This window comes from Rhopalosiphum maidis, chromosome 4 (assembly GCF_003676215.2).
Source record: "Rhopalosiphum maidis isolate BTI-1 chromosome 4, ASM367621v3, whole genome shotgun sequence".
NCBI lineage: Eukaryota > Metazoa > Arthropoda > Insecta > Hemiptera > Aphididae > Rhopalosiphum > Rhopalosiphum maidis.
Genome location: NC_040880.1, coordinates 34,296,151 through 34,312,950, shown reverse-complemented (window position 1 = coordinate 34,312,950; position 16,800 = coordinate 34,296,151). Strand labels below are relative to the sequence as shown.

General features: G+C 27.9%; 3 protein-coding genes across 7 annotated transcripts in view; 2 read left to right on the top strand and 1 right to left on the bottom strand.

The window, feature by feature from the left end:
• The first annotated feature begins 337 nt into the window (after positions 1-337).
• On the top strand, positions 338-3,538 carry LOC113548078 (endonuclease G, mitochondrial-like). Its single transcript, XM_026948745.1, has 5 exons — positions 338-644; positions 784-977; positions 1,041-1,277; positions 1,525-1,705; positions 3,354-3,538. The coding sequence occupies exons 1-5, from the start codon at positions 450-452 to the stop codon at positions 3,435-3,437; spliced, it is 891 nt and encodes a 296-aa protein (XP_026804546.1). The 5' UTR covers positions 338-449; the 3' UTR covers positions 3,438-3,538.
• A 1,784-nt stretch (positions 3,539-5,322) lies between these two features.
• On the top strand, positions 5,323-9,335 carry LOC113549425 (ras-related protein Rab-13-like). Of its 4 annotated transcripts, none has more exons than XM_026950711.1 (7): positions 5,323-5,404; positions 6,112-6,306; positions 7,066-7,126; positions 7,419-7,557; positions 8,661-8,750; positions 8,904-9,029; positions 9,179-9,335. In XM_026950711.1, exons 2-7 carry the CDS (start codon positions 6,141-6,143, stop codon positions 9,251-9,253), a joined length of 657 nt encoding a protein of 218 aa, XP_026806512.1. In that variant the 5' UTR covers positions 5,323-5,404; positions 6,112-6,140; the 3' UTR covers positions 9,254-9,335. The 4 variants fall into 4 exon arrangements, with proteins under 4 accessions (XP_026806512.1, XP_026806513.1, XP_026806510.1 ...); XM_026950709.1 differs by lacking the exon at positions 5,323-5,404 and adding an exon at positions 5,738-5,874 and having other exon boundaries at positions 9,179-9,253; XM_026950710.1 differs by lacking the exon at positions 5,323-5,404 and adding an exon at positions 5,834-5,882 and having other exon boundaries at positions 9,179-9,253.
• Positions 9,336-10,577: 1,242 nt separating this feature from the next.
• Positions 10,578-16,800, bottom strand: part of LOC113548475 (centaurin-gamma-1A) — a 94,165-nt gene continuing 87,942 nt past the window's right edge. For both annotated transcript variants that reach the window (XM_026949368.1, XM_026949367.1), the window contains exons 5-12: positions 15,573-16,285; positions 14,675-14,946; positions 13,858-13,997; positions 12,923-13,050; positions 12,575-12,819; positions 12,178-12,393; positions 11,859-12,003; positions 10,578-11,281 (exon numbers count right to left, since the gene is read on the bottom strand). In XM_026949368.1, coding sequence (XP_026805169.1) covers positions 11,078-11,281; positions 11,859-12,003; positions 12,178-12,393; positions 12,575-12,819; positions 12,923-13,050; positions 13,858-13,997; positions 14,675-14,946; positions 15,573-16,285 — 2,063 coding nt within the window. In that variant the 3' untranslated portion in view covers positions 10,578-11,077. The remainder of the gene's footprint in view (positions 11,282-11,858; positions 12,004-12,177; positions 12,394-12,574; positions 12,820-12,922; positions 13,051-13,857; positions 13,998-14,674; positions 14,947-15,572; positions 16,286-16,800) is intronic.

Sequence of the window (16,800 nt, the reverse complement as noted above, 5' to 3'; positions counted from 1 at the left end):
GACGCCACTATATCTATAGCTGTTGTGTGTTGCCTTTATTAATTTGTCATGAGTATAGTATCGTCACTGATAGTTTTATGCAGTTGATTGTATTTGTATTACAAAGAAGTGAATTATATAGACAATAAATTCAAGAATAGTTATAATTACACTATTAAGCAGGTATTTGTGTTAATGTATATATACAAAATAAATTAAAAATTATAATACTACTAATACTATAAAGTAAATAGTAATACAATTATCAATCAAGGGTTCATATCTTTATAGGTCTATGGATTCATCACATGTTTTTTTTATCAATTGTTGTTATCACTTCAGTTTTTAAAATAATTTAACAAATAATCCACAAAGACTGGTTAACATTAGACTTAAACGACCTTTTTGAATTTTCTTCTGACAGATCCGAATAATAGGTCAATGGGATCATTGTTTATTAGATTTTAGAAATGTTTTCCAGACATATTACTGCAGCTGTTGGTATTTCAAGTTTTTGCCTTGGAATATGGATAGATAGAAAGTATAGGGAATTAAATGCATCGCATAGAATACCAGGATTTAAAATATTTGATGCAGTGTATGCCGATGGCATTGTGACTAATAATCAAGAACTAATCATTAATAATGAACAGCGAATATCGCAGGTAAAATGTACATACTTCAATAAATTTAATTATAATTTGTTTTACTTATTTACCGTCTAATTTATAAGTTATATTTATTTTTTATTTTAAGTTTCATTAGCTAACCATATTTTGTTTATACTTATGTATATATTTTAAGATTATGAAGTATGGATTTCCAAGTTTGGATAATGTACGTTCATACAAGAACTTTGTTCTTTCTTATGATCAAAGGAATCGTATACCCCATTGGGTTCTAGAACATCTTACACCAGAAAGTGTAGAGTATAATCCTAATGTAGATAGAGCATCATGTGACTTTTATGAAGATAAATCATTTCATGAGTTTTATCGGTTATTTTTATCATAATATTATCATATAAAATAAAGTATTGATTTAAAAATTATATATTTTAGAGCTACAAATAAAGATTATAAAAATAGTGGTTTTGATCGTGGACATTTAGCTGCAGCAGGAAATCACAAATCAAGTCAAGAATTGATAAAACAAACATTTGTTTTATCAAATATTGCTCCACAAGTTGGTAAAGGATTCAATCGAGATGCTTGGAATAATTTAGAAAAATATGTTAGGAAAAAAGCAAAACATAATAAAAATGTTTATATTTGTTCTGGTCCACTTTTTTTGCCTAAGTAAGATATATAGTTTTAATTTTAAATGAACCATAATAATCTATTCGTGAATAAGTATTAGGTATAAACCAGTAGTGTAGCCATGGTTGTGGAGGCTCCCCCATCGGCTATATTAACTTAATATAAAAATGAACTGTTATTGTTAATTGTTGATTATAGTTTCTTAGTATATTGGGTTTGGCCCCCTTCATTTTCAAATCCTGGCTATGCCACTGGTATACACTAATTGAAATAAAAATATTTTTAGAAAAGGTGATGATGGAAAATTATGGATCAAATATCAAGTAATTGGTGATAATCACGTTGCTGTTCCTACACATTTTTATAAAATTATTGTTACTGAAAGTACAGAGTCTAAATTTTATTTAGAATGTTATTTAATGCCAAATCAAGTGATTCCAGACGATATACCATTAAAAGACTTTCAAGTAATTTATATTACTAAATTAAATTTTATGTTTAAAAATAACTAATAAGTAAGGTAGAGGACCTGTAGCAATTGCATAGTTATAAAAATAAAAAAATATGTTAGCATTTCATGCTCTCATAAAGCTAATTTTGAAATTTTATGTTGCATATAAATGTAATTTTGAGTACTTATTGTTTTTAGGTCATATTTTACACTTTTTGTGCAATTTTTAGACATATTTAAATCAATTTCATAAAATCCACACTGATGTCTTTATTTCAAACAATGCAGTCAATATGTTTGGATAAAAATTTATTTATTTTTAATTTTTATCTTATAGTATGGTTTTTGACTGTTTGCGGGCACGTGCTTTTTCTAGAAGCGCTTGAAGATTGCCAATAATATAATTTATAGATTGCTATAATATTAATTTTCTGTAATTAATTTTATTAATACATAAATAGATAATCATTTACATTTTACACCATAACCTATCACCACCATACGGTAGTTAGGTTGTCAATCTAAAATATTTTTAAATTAGTTAATTGTTTTAACTTATTTTAAATATAATTTATTTTATTAATACTTTTAAATTGAATTGCAAAAAAAGAGTATTTGAAGTGCATATTATATGGTTTCAAGTACTAAAGTGATTGCATGTTTAGTGCTTTTTTAGAGCTTCAATTCCTCTACCATACTAATTAGTAATAAGTTAAAGGCATTGTTGAGTAGTACTTGTTATGTAATATTCTAATATAATCACATTTTGAATTAATTTTATGGTAACTTTTTTAATTTAATTTTAATAAAGAATAATCCAAATTAATTATTTAAAAGTAGACAATTAAGGATACCACAACTTTTAAAAATATTGATAATTTTTTGGTTTTTGGTATTACCTCAAGAGTAAGTATGATAGTCAAAATCTGATTGTTCTATCATATATTTAGTGTAAAAACATAGATTTTTAAAATTCATATTGAGAAAAAAAATCATTTTTTTACAGCCATAACTTTCTATGTAAAAAATGATGTGACTCAAATAAATTTATTTCGATCAGGCGACCAAAACCTATAAAGTAGGCTCCAATTATTTTGAGTATGCCATGTAATTTAGTAATTAGTTTACTGTAATGAATGTATTTAATTGAAATTCAATGATAAATCATTGCATAAAATAAACAATTTGGAGTATATATTGTGTCAGCATCTGATTCTATCTTTAAATGTAGTAATAATTGATAAAGCAATTATTATAGAAAACGTATTCGATGTTCTTTACACAGAAAATAAAAACTAAAACTAAGATTTTTGATTTCATAGCAGTTTTATAATTTTATTTATTTTTATTAAAAATGATTTATCTACTCTGCAGTGTATTTATTTATTAGGATAGTAATATTAGTAAATAAAATTTTTTTTTGAGATGAAGAAATTTGAGGGATGGATGTGAGTTAGAACAAAAGGTGGTATACCATTAATAACAAATAATAATAGAATATTGGAATAAAAAAAAATTCTATTCATTTATTTTTATGGCTATAACCAGTAAACCATATTGCAATAAGTAATTTTGAATTATGTATATTATTAAATGCAATTTATGTCTATTAATGAACGTATTATGAGTTATAAATCATAACTTTTTTGTTAAATATTTTTCAGATGCCTTTGGAAGTGATAGAACGTGCATCGGGACTACAATTTTTCAAGAGATTGACACTTGATAAATTTATACAGCTTAATTAATAATTCAAATTGGCATAACTTAGTATTCAACACATATACAATTATGTGGAATAAATATATTAATTGTATGAACCATAATAAAAGTATATTTTTACCCTAAACCTCTGTCTTCTACTAAATAAAATGTCATTGCTTATTGTTATCTTCAATAAATTTACACCTAGTCACCAAATGTAATTTAAAACTTTTGATTGTCTTAAAAATGTCAATTTTGAAGATATCAAAAAACTGTGAAGATCAAAGTTGCTAAAAAAAATAGAGCAATCCAAATCCAGTGTCAAAAATGGTGGTTCCTATTTAAGAAGTTTTTATTTTACTGCGCATGCGCAGATAAAAAAAAAGTTAAAAATTAGAATTTATCAAATACATATGTATGTACCCTGTAAAAAAACCCCGAATCAAATTCAAGGTCATGCGTTTGAAATATTTCCTGTTACCTTTAAAATTAAACACACGATATATGATAGTCCAAAAGTGGCAAATGATACTGTGTATAAATACATTATGGGTATTATAAACATTTGTGCACAATAAGAAATTCCAATCATAACGATATAAAAGAGATCTACAATTAAGTAAAATAAAGCTATAAATTATAGCAATATAAATACATCCAATTATTACGAGATAAAGAATTATAATTAACTGTAGGTATATTATATTATTAAGTCAGTTTTACAACATTGGTGTGTTAGCGTGTTGCTTTTATCCCAATACAAAGATTGTTTCGATTAATAAATTGTAATATAATACTTACCTATCTGTCTGGATTCCCGGGAAAAAAGAACAATTTTTAAAAATTTTAAATATATTAAATAAAAACTGTGTTAAAATTTGTTAAAGTTCAGTCTATAATCTATATACTATAATATGACTTGACAAAACTGACAACGACTACGGTCTACGAGAATCGGGAGACAAATAATAAAATAATAGATAGTATAATAAAAATTAAAAACAATTGCTTAGTAGTGTAAAAACAAATCATTTGAAACTATTAATATCAAATTTAATAATCTGTTAGTTATTATACAACTCATGCTAGAGTCGGCCTGGCATATAAAAGGCTTCAGCCGCAAATCTCCTTTGGGGCCTCAATATTTTTTTCTTTATTTATAATGAACAAGGTTGCTCATAGGATAGTGGACATTATTTTTAAATCAAGTAGTACTAAATGAGTAATTCATATAACATTTTAGATGACTTAGCTATGGTGTTAATAATTACTAATTTGCATTTTCTGAATCTTGATATCTTTTTCGATTGCCATTATTCACTAGTTTTTCCTTAGGTCCAAATTGATTGATTGTCAAATATTATGTACGAATTGGCTTACTCTCGATTAAATAGAACAATTTTTTTTGCATATTTTGAATATAATGTATATAATTGCATATATATACATTTTTGAGAATTTTGTTAATTTTAAATGGTATTTATTTAATGAACGTCTATAGTTATTGGATTATTTGTCAAATTATCGTAAATATACTACCTATCTAAACTACAATGGACTTAGTACTAAATAAGAACGAGGGATTCAAAAGACTTCTAAACATTTGTGGCAATATAAACAATGAATATGAAACAGATGGAAAATATGTTAATATTAGGTACTTTAAATCCGGGACAAATTGCGTCGTTTAAATACGCCCGGTCGCTTGTACGGGGGGCTCGGGGTATTTTAAGTTCCACTAATTATTAACTAAAAAAAAAGTCGGGGCCTCGGCCGCGTTCGTAGGCACACAGCCTTATAGCCAGGCCGACACTGGTGTATTACAGACACAAACACGATTATGTGTCTATGTGTTCTGCTGTAAGCCTGTAAACATATTGTATACAAACTAAAATCGAAAATAATACATGATAAGAACGAAAATAGAAATGCGTTGATTATACGAGCTCTATAATAACACAAGTTGCTAATAGTATGGTCTTGACTCTAGACAGTTGACGTGATTGACAATGTAATAATATATTATTATATTACTATTATATTGTTACCACATTTTTTAATGATTATTAATAATTCATTCTAAAAATTAGAATACATTAGGAGACTTTAAAACTTTCATTTTTGTCGTTGAAAAATTGCCGCCTTTAAAAATTTGCTGCTGGGGGCCACTGGCCCCTTTTCCCCCTCCCCTTAACCCGCAACTGTAGTTGACTATAGGTGACCTTTTTTCATACTTAATCATAAAATATAACTATTGGTAAAATATAAAATAACATTTTATTACTGGAAATCTCCCATGTAGACTTTTCATACTTTCATGCTATTATTTGAGTGAACAAATTTTAGTCTATTGACAGTCATTGAAGTGTTAAAGTGTTTTCATTTAATTTTTATATTTAAATTTAATAAATACATTTGAATTTTTATACTTTATTTTATTAAATACATTTGAAATGAAAACTTTTAAATCCAATAGAGGAGGTGAAAAAGTAGCTTTTGAAGGATATACATATATTTATTTTATTGATATATTTATTATTTATTATTTGTATATTATTTAAGAACAAATTTTACCAGCAACACGCTAAATTTTCTTATATAATAATAATAATAATAATTTGATACACATTTTTCGAGTAAATGTGCTTAAATAATCATTTTTAATCTTCATAATCAATTAATATATTTTTTTTTTTTTTATATATTCAAATTTTTCAGACTTATTGTAGCTGTTACGAGTCGTGACAATGGGAGACAAGCTAGTAGTAGCGGAGCCAGCAGATAAGACTGGACCGCAACAGGTACAGAGAATTTGGAAAATTATTGTAGTGGGTGACATGAATATTGGTAAGACTTCTATCATTAAACGGTACTGTGATGGGAATTTCATCGAACATTATAGTACTACGACAGGTGAGTTAAACATGTATGTTTTCAGTGATAGTGCTGAATTTTTAAAATGTTTATGTACAACAATTGTCTCAGACTTCTTTTTTTTTGACGAGGGAGTGTATTTATGTGCATATGTATTTCTTAATGTAGGTACACTGATCATATAGATCAGTGAATTTCAATCATTTTAACAATGTGGCATACTTCATCTACAACAAAATGTTAGTGGCACACCAATCCTATGATATATGAATTATATTTTATGTATAATATGTACACTATTTACAGTCTACTCTATCAGGGGGATAATCATTGTGAAATAAATTAATATAACCATGACTGAATATAAGTAATTTAGTCATGAATATAACAATGAAACGATGTATTAACAGAAATATTTATTTTATATGCATTATTGTTGTACTATGAAATAAAAAAAAATAGATCAATGAGATATATGTGCTTGACGAGTGGTGCACAACTATTTTCTCAGTTCATCTTCTAGGATTGAAGTTGTTCTCTTTTTTACTTTTTATTGTTGTGATTGCTACGATTCCTCGATCGCAGTGATAAAAAGTGGAAAATGGTAGTAAATTTGTTATTACTTTTATAGATAAATCAGATAGACGATAGATTAAATGGATGGATATAAAAGATTTTATTTTGTTATTTATCCCTATTTCTTTGTTAAAGCTCTCGTTTATGTTGTTATAACATTAACCGTTAAATATATATAAATATCATATTTTACTTTTAGTGTTTGAATTTTATTTTTAACAGGTTTAGATTTAAAAAAGAAAACAATCATTTATGAAAACAAAACCATTGTTCTAAACATTTGGTAAGTATTGTATTAATTGTAAATTTTTAATATTTTGTGTAAGAGTTGTTAATTGCAAGACAATTGTAATTCTTTCAACATGTTTAAATCTTACATATCTATTGAATTAAGTTACAGGTAGAAAGGGTGTCTATAATAGGTCTTTAAGGTCTGAGTTTGTGAGCCTATCCATTGAATAACAACTAAAACTTAAAAGAATTGTGTATTTTTACTTAAAATATTACATATTGTTTATTGTTTAATCATATAACTTGATGTTGATATAATTGTAATATTTTTTTTTCATTCTTAGGGATACTGCTGGAACTGAAAAATATCAATCTTTAATGCAATTATATTACAGAGAAGTGATGGGATTATTTATTGTATATGATGTTACAGATTTGAATTCATTACACAACTTGGACACATGGATAAAAAATATTGATGATGTTAGTATTTAACATTTCATATGAATAATATTTAATAATATTTGGTTTACATCTTTGTGAGTGTAAATTTATGTTTTTATAAAAAATAAGTATCAACTAAAATCAAATGTAATCTTCCTATTTTTATTTAGTGTTATAATATATAAATGTAATCTAAGAGTTTTGTAAATAATGTTATTCATGCCATATGTTATTGTAACCTTTATATTTATTACTCGGTTTATTCTTAATATTTAATAAGTACTGTTATTTAATGATATACTATATATTGTATGATACTATCAGTAAATTAGCATTGTTTGAACCCTTTTTAGGAGATTTTTAGTAAAAATCTTATAATATTATGACGGGCGAGGCCATTTTCGACCAAAAACGTACCCTTCCCTTTTCAGCCGATTCACTTTCGACTAAATTTAAAAAAGACAGATTCCCCTTTTAGCCAAAACAAAAGTTATAAACAAAATAATATTTATATATAATTTTTGTAAAATTATAGCAATTATATAATTATATAATTTAATTAAAAATATAAGTTGCCTAAAATGTTGTAAAATAAAATATAGAAAATTATTTAAAATTTAAGCATATCTATATATTAACATTATTTTTATGTTAATATGTTACAATATGTATAATATTCTATAAAAACATAAAATAATAATATACAATTTTTGTCAATAATAATTAAGTATAATAGTAATATAAAATAGGTAATTTTGAAAATTACACGATACAAAAAGTTTAATGTATTACGTTTTATACATATCGAAAATGATTAAAATCTATATATAATATTTGTCATTAATTATTTGAAAAAAAACGGTCGAAAAGTGAATTGGCCAAAAAGGGAAGGGTACGTTTTTGGTCAAAAACGGCCATGCCTATTATGACATCATATTTTTTATTATATACCAAAATAATAAACTTAAATTAATATATTGTTTATTATTGCGTTGATGATAAATGTATTCACGTCCGATGGTTGGTATTATTTATGTGGTGTATCACATTCAACAAATAATAGTTCTATGATACATTATACAAATTAGGTATCATATTAAAAATTTGTTTTAAGTTTTAGATATTTTTGCTTTTATTTTCAGTTCGCTCCTTCAAATGTGGTAAAAATTTTGATTGGTAACAAATGTGATCTGGAATCAAACAGAAAGATATCGACTGAAGAAGGAAAACTGGTAATAATAATGGGTTGTGATTTATGATTAATAAAAACAAAAATTAATTTTAATATCTTAAATACAAATTATTATGCATTAATTGAAAATCACTGTTTGCATTTTGATTTAGAATTATTTCTAAATTAATGAAATGTTTGGACATTTTTGTAGATAGCTAAACACTTTGGAATTCCTTTTTTTGAAGTATCATCAAAAAACAATATAAATGTAGATGATTCATTTTTGAAAATGATTTCTATGATAAACGAGATGGAATTTGAAATTAAAATTAAAAATGTAATTTAAATGAGTATCTATTTTATATTTTTTCTTTATATTGAGTTATATTTATATATATATGTGTGTGTAATAATGTGTAAAATAATAATAGTTTTATTTTCTTCAAATGGATAATAATATTATGTATATTGATTATTATTTTATAGGATTTTGTGATTTTAGAAGATCAACTAATGCTTTGTGGTAATAACAACCCATCAAAATCAAAATGTAACTGTTGATTTGAGAAGTAATTATAAAGAAACCATGATAACATTTAATATTTTTAATATTTTATATATCTAAATAAATAAATATTTTTTATTTATGCGTTATTTAATATTTACTCTTTGATCATAAAACATATAGTTATATCTTACATGTAATTATAATGAAGTTGGATGAATCTTGATTTATAATTATAATTTATATTTTATAAATTATTTTTTTTTTCAAATGATAGATATTTAAAAAAGTGAAACTGCATTACAAATATATATTCACATTTTTAACATCGAAGAAAAACCATTTTTGTTTCTACATATCTATGAAGGTTAGAGATTTGAATAATGTGTAAATAAAACAATAAAATTAAAACGTTCCATATATTTTTTTACTACTGAAAAACGCAGTACAAGAACACAAGCGCATTTGCCTACCGCAACATATTTATTGATTCAATATAAAATTTTATAAACATATATAATTATGTAGGAGTGCATGGTGCCATTAAGTCTTTCGTATAGTTAACCATTAAAGTACTCTGATAAAATTACAATATTATATTGTTACTTGTGTGGCCATTATAATAAGTATCCAGTGATATGCTTAAGTATGATGAACACGTTAAAAAATGAACGGCGAAATACATTGTATACAATTAATATTATAATATTATGTTTGTTTTTCACACTGTTGAAGTAAAATAATCAAAAAGTAATAATAATAATAATACAAATTATCGGGAACAAAGGGAATGATGAGTACCAATGTAAATAAAGAGACAGTTAATATAATATAATAATAGGTAATAATATATAGTGGAGAAAATAAAAAAGAACAGGTAACCGCGATTAAAGCTGTTGTGAGTATAATTTTTTTTATATATAATGTATTATATAATAAAACGATTTTGTATTTTTACAGTCGTTAAATAGGTCTACAAATAAAAATAATCGACATAAGTGCTGCAGGCAAGTTTCGAACGGCTGATACATAACATAATAAATACTAAAGCGCTATCCCGTACAGGTATTATAGTAGTTCATATCAACCACGGCTTAAGAAGGTCTTCTACAAGTTCTAATGATGACCGTGGTATAAACGATTTACTCGAAGACGCGATATATTATAATATTATACAGAAAGAAAACAAGTGATAAAAATTAAAATAATAAATCAAATCGTTTTAAATAATAATTCTAATAACATCGTAATATTATATACATATTATTATTATACATATATATATATATAACTAGGTACCTATTATTATAGTAATAATATGTATACATATAATAATAATTGTTGATAAATATGTAATTTTAACATTATATAATATTAAAATATAAAATATTACTACATAGTCTAAAATAATAATAATAATAATAATAATAATATATAAGCCGATCAAGGTAATTAAACACGAAACGGTATAAAATAAAAGTAAACAACAATAATAATATTACCTATAATACAGGTCACGGACGCGATGCGGTTGCCGCCGTCCACAGTTTACAACGGGTATAATATAAAATTTAACCTGTACCGGGTTTGTCATCAACGCTGGTACAAAATTAATATCGAATCAACGACTGGACACGCGATTATTATACTATTATTGTTACACGGACGACGCGTTTAACACTATATTTTGTATATTTATGATTATTTTATAACATTATATATTTATAATTAATTATGTAAAGCTATCACAGCGCGGTATCATTAATTAATTATTATATTATTTTTTTTGCGCGCACGCCAAACGGACCGTCGTCGTCTCCCTTGTCCGACACCCGAAGCTATGCGATAACTGTGCCGCCGGCGATGTGTCGAGTCGGTGATCAGATGACGCTGGACGGAAGTATGTCCAACGGCCTAGTCAGCGTGCTGGTCCCGTTCTCGGGGCAGCCGTTTTGTACGAGTAAGTCTGTCAGTGGACCGACGTCTTGGACGGATGCGGCACCGGCGGCGCCCCGACAAGCCGCTCGCACGTGTTGCAGACACGTTCGGCCCTCGTGGTCCACAGCTTTGGCGTTTGCTTTGTACTGAGGACGATAACGAAATAAAAAAAAATAACGTCATCATAATAATTACGCTTAGCTATAAATTGGGGAGGGGGGATTTTCATGGTCGTAGGTTTAGTCAAATGTTAGAGGGTACACTTTTTTTTTAATAAACCTTACATTTTATGGTGATTTCATATATTTCTATATTTTTTAAACCAGTATGCGTAAAGGTGTTTTTAAAATATTTTTGCGTAAATTTATTATCAAGTAACCACACTATAGTGTATATATAATGTATATTATAGGTATAATAGCAGTAATTGTTCTACATTTTTACCTCTTAAATATTTAATTTGGACATTTATTTTTATTCGAGTAGAGTAGGGCCTAATTAAACACTTTTTCATGCAAAATATTATTTACAATTGTGTCAGTAGTCAATATTTATTTTGTGTTTAACCTACGAAAAAAAATTTCACTTCAATAATACAATGTCTCTATTTAGATATAAGAGCATATGTTTTTAACTTATATAGAGTAATTATCTCGACTAGTAAAAATATATCTATTCGTATTATTGCAATACAGTCTGAACAGTTTTAAATGTCACACTTACCCATAGGAGTAGCTGTGCTATAGGAAGGTTGATTGCAGAGCAGGCTAGGTGTAGGGGTGTGCGCAAGTCTCGGTGACTGACGACGCAATTCACCTGGTCAGCACTGGCGTGAGCTAATATCAACGTGAGGGCTTTCATGTCACACCTACAAATAAGAAAAATTAATACATAAAATTAATCTACTTTAATTGAAAAGGGCGTAAAGCTTTGCAATTTTTCTCAAATACAAACGAAAAAGTCCAAATCATTTGGGACAATTTAGAATAAAAAATTGTTTGGCCATCAATCAAAATAGTATACAATTTAAATTATGACCCACCTGTACACGGCGTCGATGAGCTGCTGCGATAAGTTGGGCGTGTGACCTATCGCTGGTAGGAACTCTTTGGTTTCATACTTGCTACGTATCCACAGTTCTTTCTCCTCTCGGCTCGAACCAGGATTGGGTTTGGTTCGGTCAGGACGGACGTTGGATTCCCATACAGAATTGGCCAGATCGTTACCCATCGCCATCATTACCTTTAGGTGAGATGGTCTAAAAAAAAAATTTGTTTTTTCAAAAAAATGATAGTATTGATAGTATTGACCGTTATAAATGTTATAATATAAATACAACATAAATATATGAGGTATTACATATCGAAATTGTAACATTTAATAAAAATTAAAAATATTAAAATTTTTTAAAATAATAAAAATACATGTTTAACACTTACGGCCATCCATCCAAGTCGAGAGATCGGACTTTGGATATGTGCGAGCCCAGGTTGCGATGTATGCCGGAACACTCGATGCACATTAGTATTCCTAAATTCAAACTAGCCCAATCGGGATTCGGAGAATTGCAGTCAGCACACTGCCCGTTTCCAGGTACTCGTGTCCGGATGCTTTGCACGTCTTCTGCTCGGTTATAAGACGAACCAAATTTACCACCAACATTAACTTTGTTAATCTCATTACTCTGTGGAAATAAAGTTCAGTTATTTTTTATATTAGTATAAAAAGTAAATACTTAAAAATATAAATTTCTTTTATAAATACTTAGAATACTATTAAATACTGACTTGTAACGAGTTGAGAATTTGCTGTTCGATAGCGGCCACCCATTCATCTCGGTCCTCCGAGCTGTTAGCTTCAAACTGCCACTGTTTATTGTCCAACGATACGATTAGGAATTCGTATCCGTCCGTGTCTGTACAATTGTAAATATTAAATTAATTTTTTTTTTATGAATGTTTAAAATTAGGCTACCTAATATTATCATTGTTGTCGCCAATAACGTTTTAGATGAATACATATTCGAGATAAAAATATAATCGGAATAGTGTTGTTTATCGGGTATTGTTAAACACGTAACATAAATAATTTAATTTTATATAAGTGTAGTATAAATTTGAACACTTTGATTTAAGGTAATATTAAACATTTCATGATTTTTAATTTGATTAAGATTTATTTTACTGCACTTAGGACCCAATATCGTATTTTAATTGGAATTTAAATCACATTTCTTGTAAAATAACTTAGACTTGTAAAGTTTTTCCTATTTAAACATTAATTGATTGAATTAAGAATCACGAATCAATAAAAATTATATGAAATTAGATAGAGGTTCAAAAAAAATGAAAATACCTAATTAATAATAATAAAAACATTGCATCTTAATTATTATTATTATTTTGAGATTTTTTATCGTATCCATATTCCAAATGTAATTTTATATGGTTTATAATGATTTGGATCACCCAGTTACTCAAATTTTTAGTTAAAAAATAACTTGATAAGTCAAATTTTACAAAAGACTTGACTAAGAAAATTAATATCATTAAATATGGCGCGAGTAAGAGTTTTTAAAATTTTAAAGTTAACGTTTTTGCATATTTCGGGATTTTGTTAAGTTTTAATAATTTAATGCATATAAAAACAATTTTATGTGCATTAAATTCACATCCATAACTCTTAAGCTAATTATTATGATGTTGTTTGTATATTTACATACCTTCGCACTCTTGGTTCTTAATGTTACTGCTCTTCATTCGCCTGTGTCTCTTTTTCACGTTAGGTGTTTCGGCTTTGAGATCACCGTTGTTGGTCGACAACGAAGTGTTCGACATACTTATTGTTGATTCATCGCCGTTACTATAAAACAAACATAAATAATTATATTTTGGTTATTTTTATGGTATATAAAATTAAGTGATTATAGAAGATAAAAGTTTAAAAAGCGACCTAAATTGATTCGTTTTTTTAAATCTGGTACACATTAGTGTTTTTTTTTTTTTTTTTAATAATAATATTATTTGTATATTATTATAACTAATTATAAAATAACTAAATTTATCAAATTTTTAGGAACTAAAAATATGTATTTTATTTTAACTTAGTCTACTCATATTTATTTTTAATAACTTAATTACTTAGTAAATTACTCGTAACAATAAATTATTATAAATATATCATTACTGTCACAAAATTAAAATACAGATATTAAATTTAATAATCAAAGAAAAAATATATTGATCTTTACTGTTTACAAAAATAAACAACACGGTCAAAACTAGATCAAGAAAATTATTTATCATTTCAATTTGAAAATATACCTAACAATTAAAATTTAAATGTGAAAAAAAAGATTAAAAAACTCAATTATATAAAAAAAAAAGCGTCATAAGTTTCTCACTATAGTATAGTGACTAGACTACTAGGTAGTTATATCAGCATAATTATTTAGATTGTTTTTATGATATATAATAATTAATAATCATTGCCTTATAATATTAATAATACGTGTACAATAAATAAATACAATTACTCACGCTGAAACACCGTTCTTATAGCTGGGCTCTTTCAGCAGTTCGAATGCGGTGAGCATCACTTTATCGGCCGTTCGTTTGTCTTTTGACTGAAAATTCGATATCGATATGTTTGACATATGTTCAGATATGCCGTTGCTGCTGTGATGGTTGGCCGACGTTGTCGAAGATGAAAGCGACATGATAGTTTTCGATCCCCTTGGTTTTTGTCCAGGCACCTTAACCGTGACATACTGGAGCGATATTTCTTTACCATGCACGTCTTCCATATAGTCCTAGAAAAATACAATATACTCGTACATTATTTATATGTATTATTATATTAACAGGAAAAACTTGATTTTAATAAGATCAGCTGAGATAAGAAAAAAAATTATCGCTTTTGGTTTTTCCGAAGATATGGTAAAAAGAAAGAGTTGTAGAACAGGAGAGTATATAATTATATGTTATAAGAATCATTGAAAATTTATTTACGCAATACTTAAATATTTTTTAAATATAGAAAGTAAAATATAAAAAACAATTATTTAAAAAATCATATTCACAACTAATTAACACATTAACATTAATATTTATAATATTTATCAAAATAAAAAGATTTTTATTCAATACTATGATTTTCATTTTTTTTTTTTTTTTAAAGAATATTTAGTGGTTCTTTAGGGCACGAAGTCCCTAGCCTTTATTATAATTATGTGAGATATCCTTGGCTGGTAATATATCTGGGTACCTAATAGAGTGAGAAAATTCAATGCCAGTTTGCTAATAAAAAACACCCAATCACCGTCACTAGCCATATTAGAAGTACTAGTTATGCATCATACTTTTATTTCTAAATCCAATGATATTATAATGTCGAATTTTATGGATATTAAGTTTAATAAATAAGTGGTATACTGACGTGCAGACTAGGATGGTACGTTAGCCGCCCATCGTCGCAAAGCGTGACGTATTTCTTCTTCCATTCTTTGTTGAGACCTTTGCTGCTGCGCTTGTACAAGTAACCCTGTTTGAGAGGAATGGCTCGGCCACTGCCTAGCTCGCCGGTGGCCAGACACCGATTCTTGTCGTCTTTTTTGGACGGGTTGAACAGATTTGACCGCCTCCGGGTCTTCCTGGTGGTCGTAGGGGTGGAACTGGGTGTAGGCAAATCCTTGCAGGGCACTGACAGCCCGATGCCAACGCCAATGTTTCCACCGACGCCACTGCTACTTCCACCACCGTCGAACGCGGTTTTCGTCGATACATTGTTGTTGTCCAGGGCTATGGACAGCTCAAGCGGTTGTCGGTTCAGCGACAAGTTCGACCGGAGCACCGACTCCTTGAACGCACTGACCACGCCACTGCTGCCGTGATGGGAGGGCGACGCGCCACCGGCCCCGTGTACTGGCGGCGACGGCGACGAGGAAGCCTGCGAGAACGTCCGCGAACCGGTGGCCGGAGATTGCATGTGTTGGTAGATTTGGTGGTGTTGGAGTTGGTTGCCTGCATAGGAAGCAGACTGCAGACCACCAACGGGGGTGGTAGTCGACGAAGAGGCGGGTGTCGAACACCGAGAGTCCGACAGACAGTTAGTAGACGCAGATAGCCTCTGCTGAATTATTTTTTGACAAGCTGTGAACACGTTAAGTTATAGGCATCGTTTAATTAATTTTATATGCATGAATTTTCCTACCAAAACATAATATATTAAGTGTAGTTCAAAACTAAAATATATACAACTGTAATATATTATTTAAAAAACCATTTTTGTTCACAATTACTCTCGTTCATGATGTAATTAATTTGTTTAAAGCTATTTAATACAAACCATGAACATAATTATGTTAAGATAACAACTCTTTTAATTTTTATCCGAAATATAAAAAGTTAAGTCCACATTAAAAATCGTATACCAACTCAACAAACTCAAGCCAAGAAAGGGTATAGAAAAAAAAAACACTGCGCTTTGCGTGTTTAGGGTAAAGTCTACAAACAAATATACGTATATTTTTTGTTTGAATTATTGATATGAATATTCTCGATTGACAGTGGTGATAAATTTCAAGGCAGGTGCATCATATATTTTTTGTATACATAGAGACTTTCCGAAAAAAAACCTTAACATTTCCGTGTATAAAGAACAATAG

Excerpts from the sequence above, each read along its gene's own strand:
- LOC113548078 (XM_026948745.1), top strand. The coding sequence starts at position 450 with ATGTTTTCCAGACATATTACTGCAGCTGTTGGTATTTCAAGTTTTTGC. Across the intron at positions 645-783 it reads ATGAACAGCGAATATCGCAG|ATTATGAAGTATGGATTTCC; the intron begins GTAAAATGTACA and ends ATATATTTTAAG. Across the intron at positions 1,706-3,353 it reads TACCATTAAAAGACTTTCAA|ATGCCTTTGGAAGTGATAGA; the intron begins GTAATTTATATT and ends AATATTTTTCAG.
- LOC113549425 (XM_026950711.1), top strand. The coding sequence starts at position 6,141 with ATGGGAGACAAGCTAGTAGTAGCGGAGCCAGCAGATAAGACTGGACCG. Across the intron at positions 7,558-8,660 it reads GGATAAAAAATATTGATGAT|TTCGCTCCTTCAAATGTGGT; the intron begins GTTAGTATTTAA and ends TTTTATTTTCAG. Across the intron at positions 9,030-9,178 it reads TTGAAATTAAAATTAAAAAT|GATTTTGTGATTTTAGAAGA; the intron begins GTAATTTAAATG and ends ATTATTTTATAG.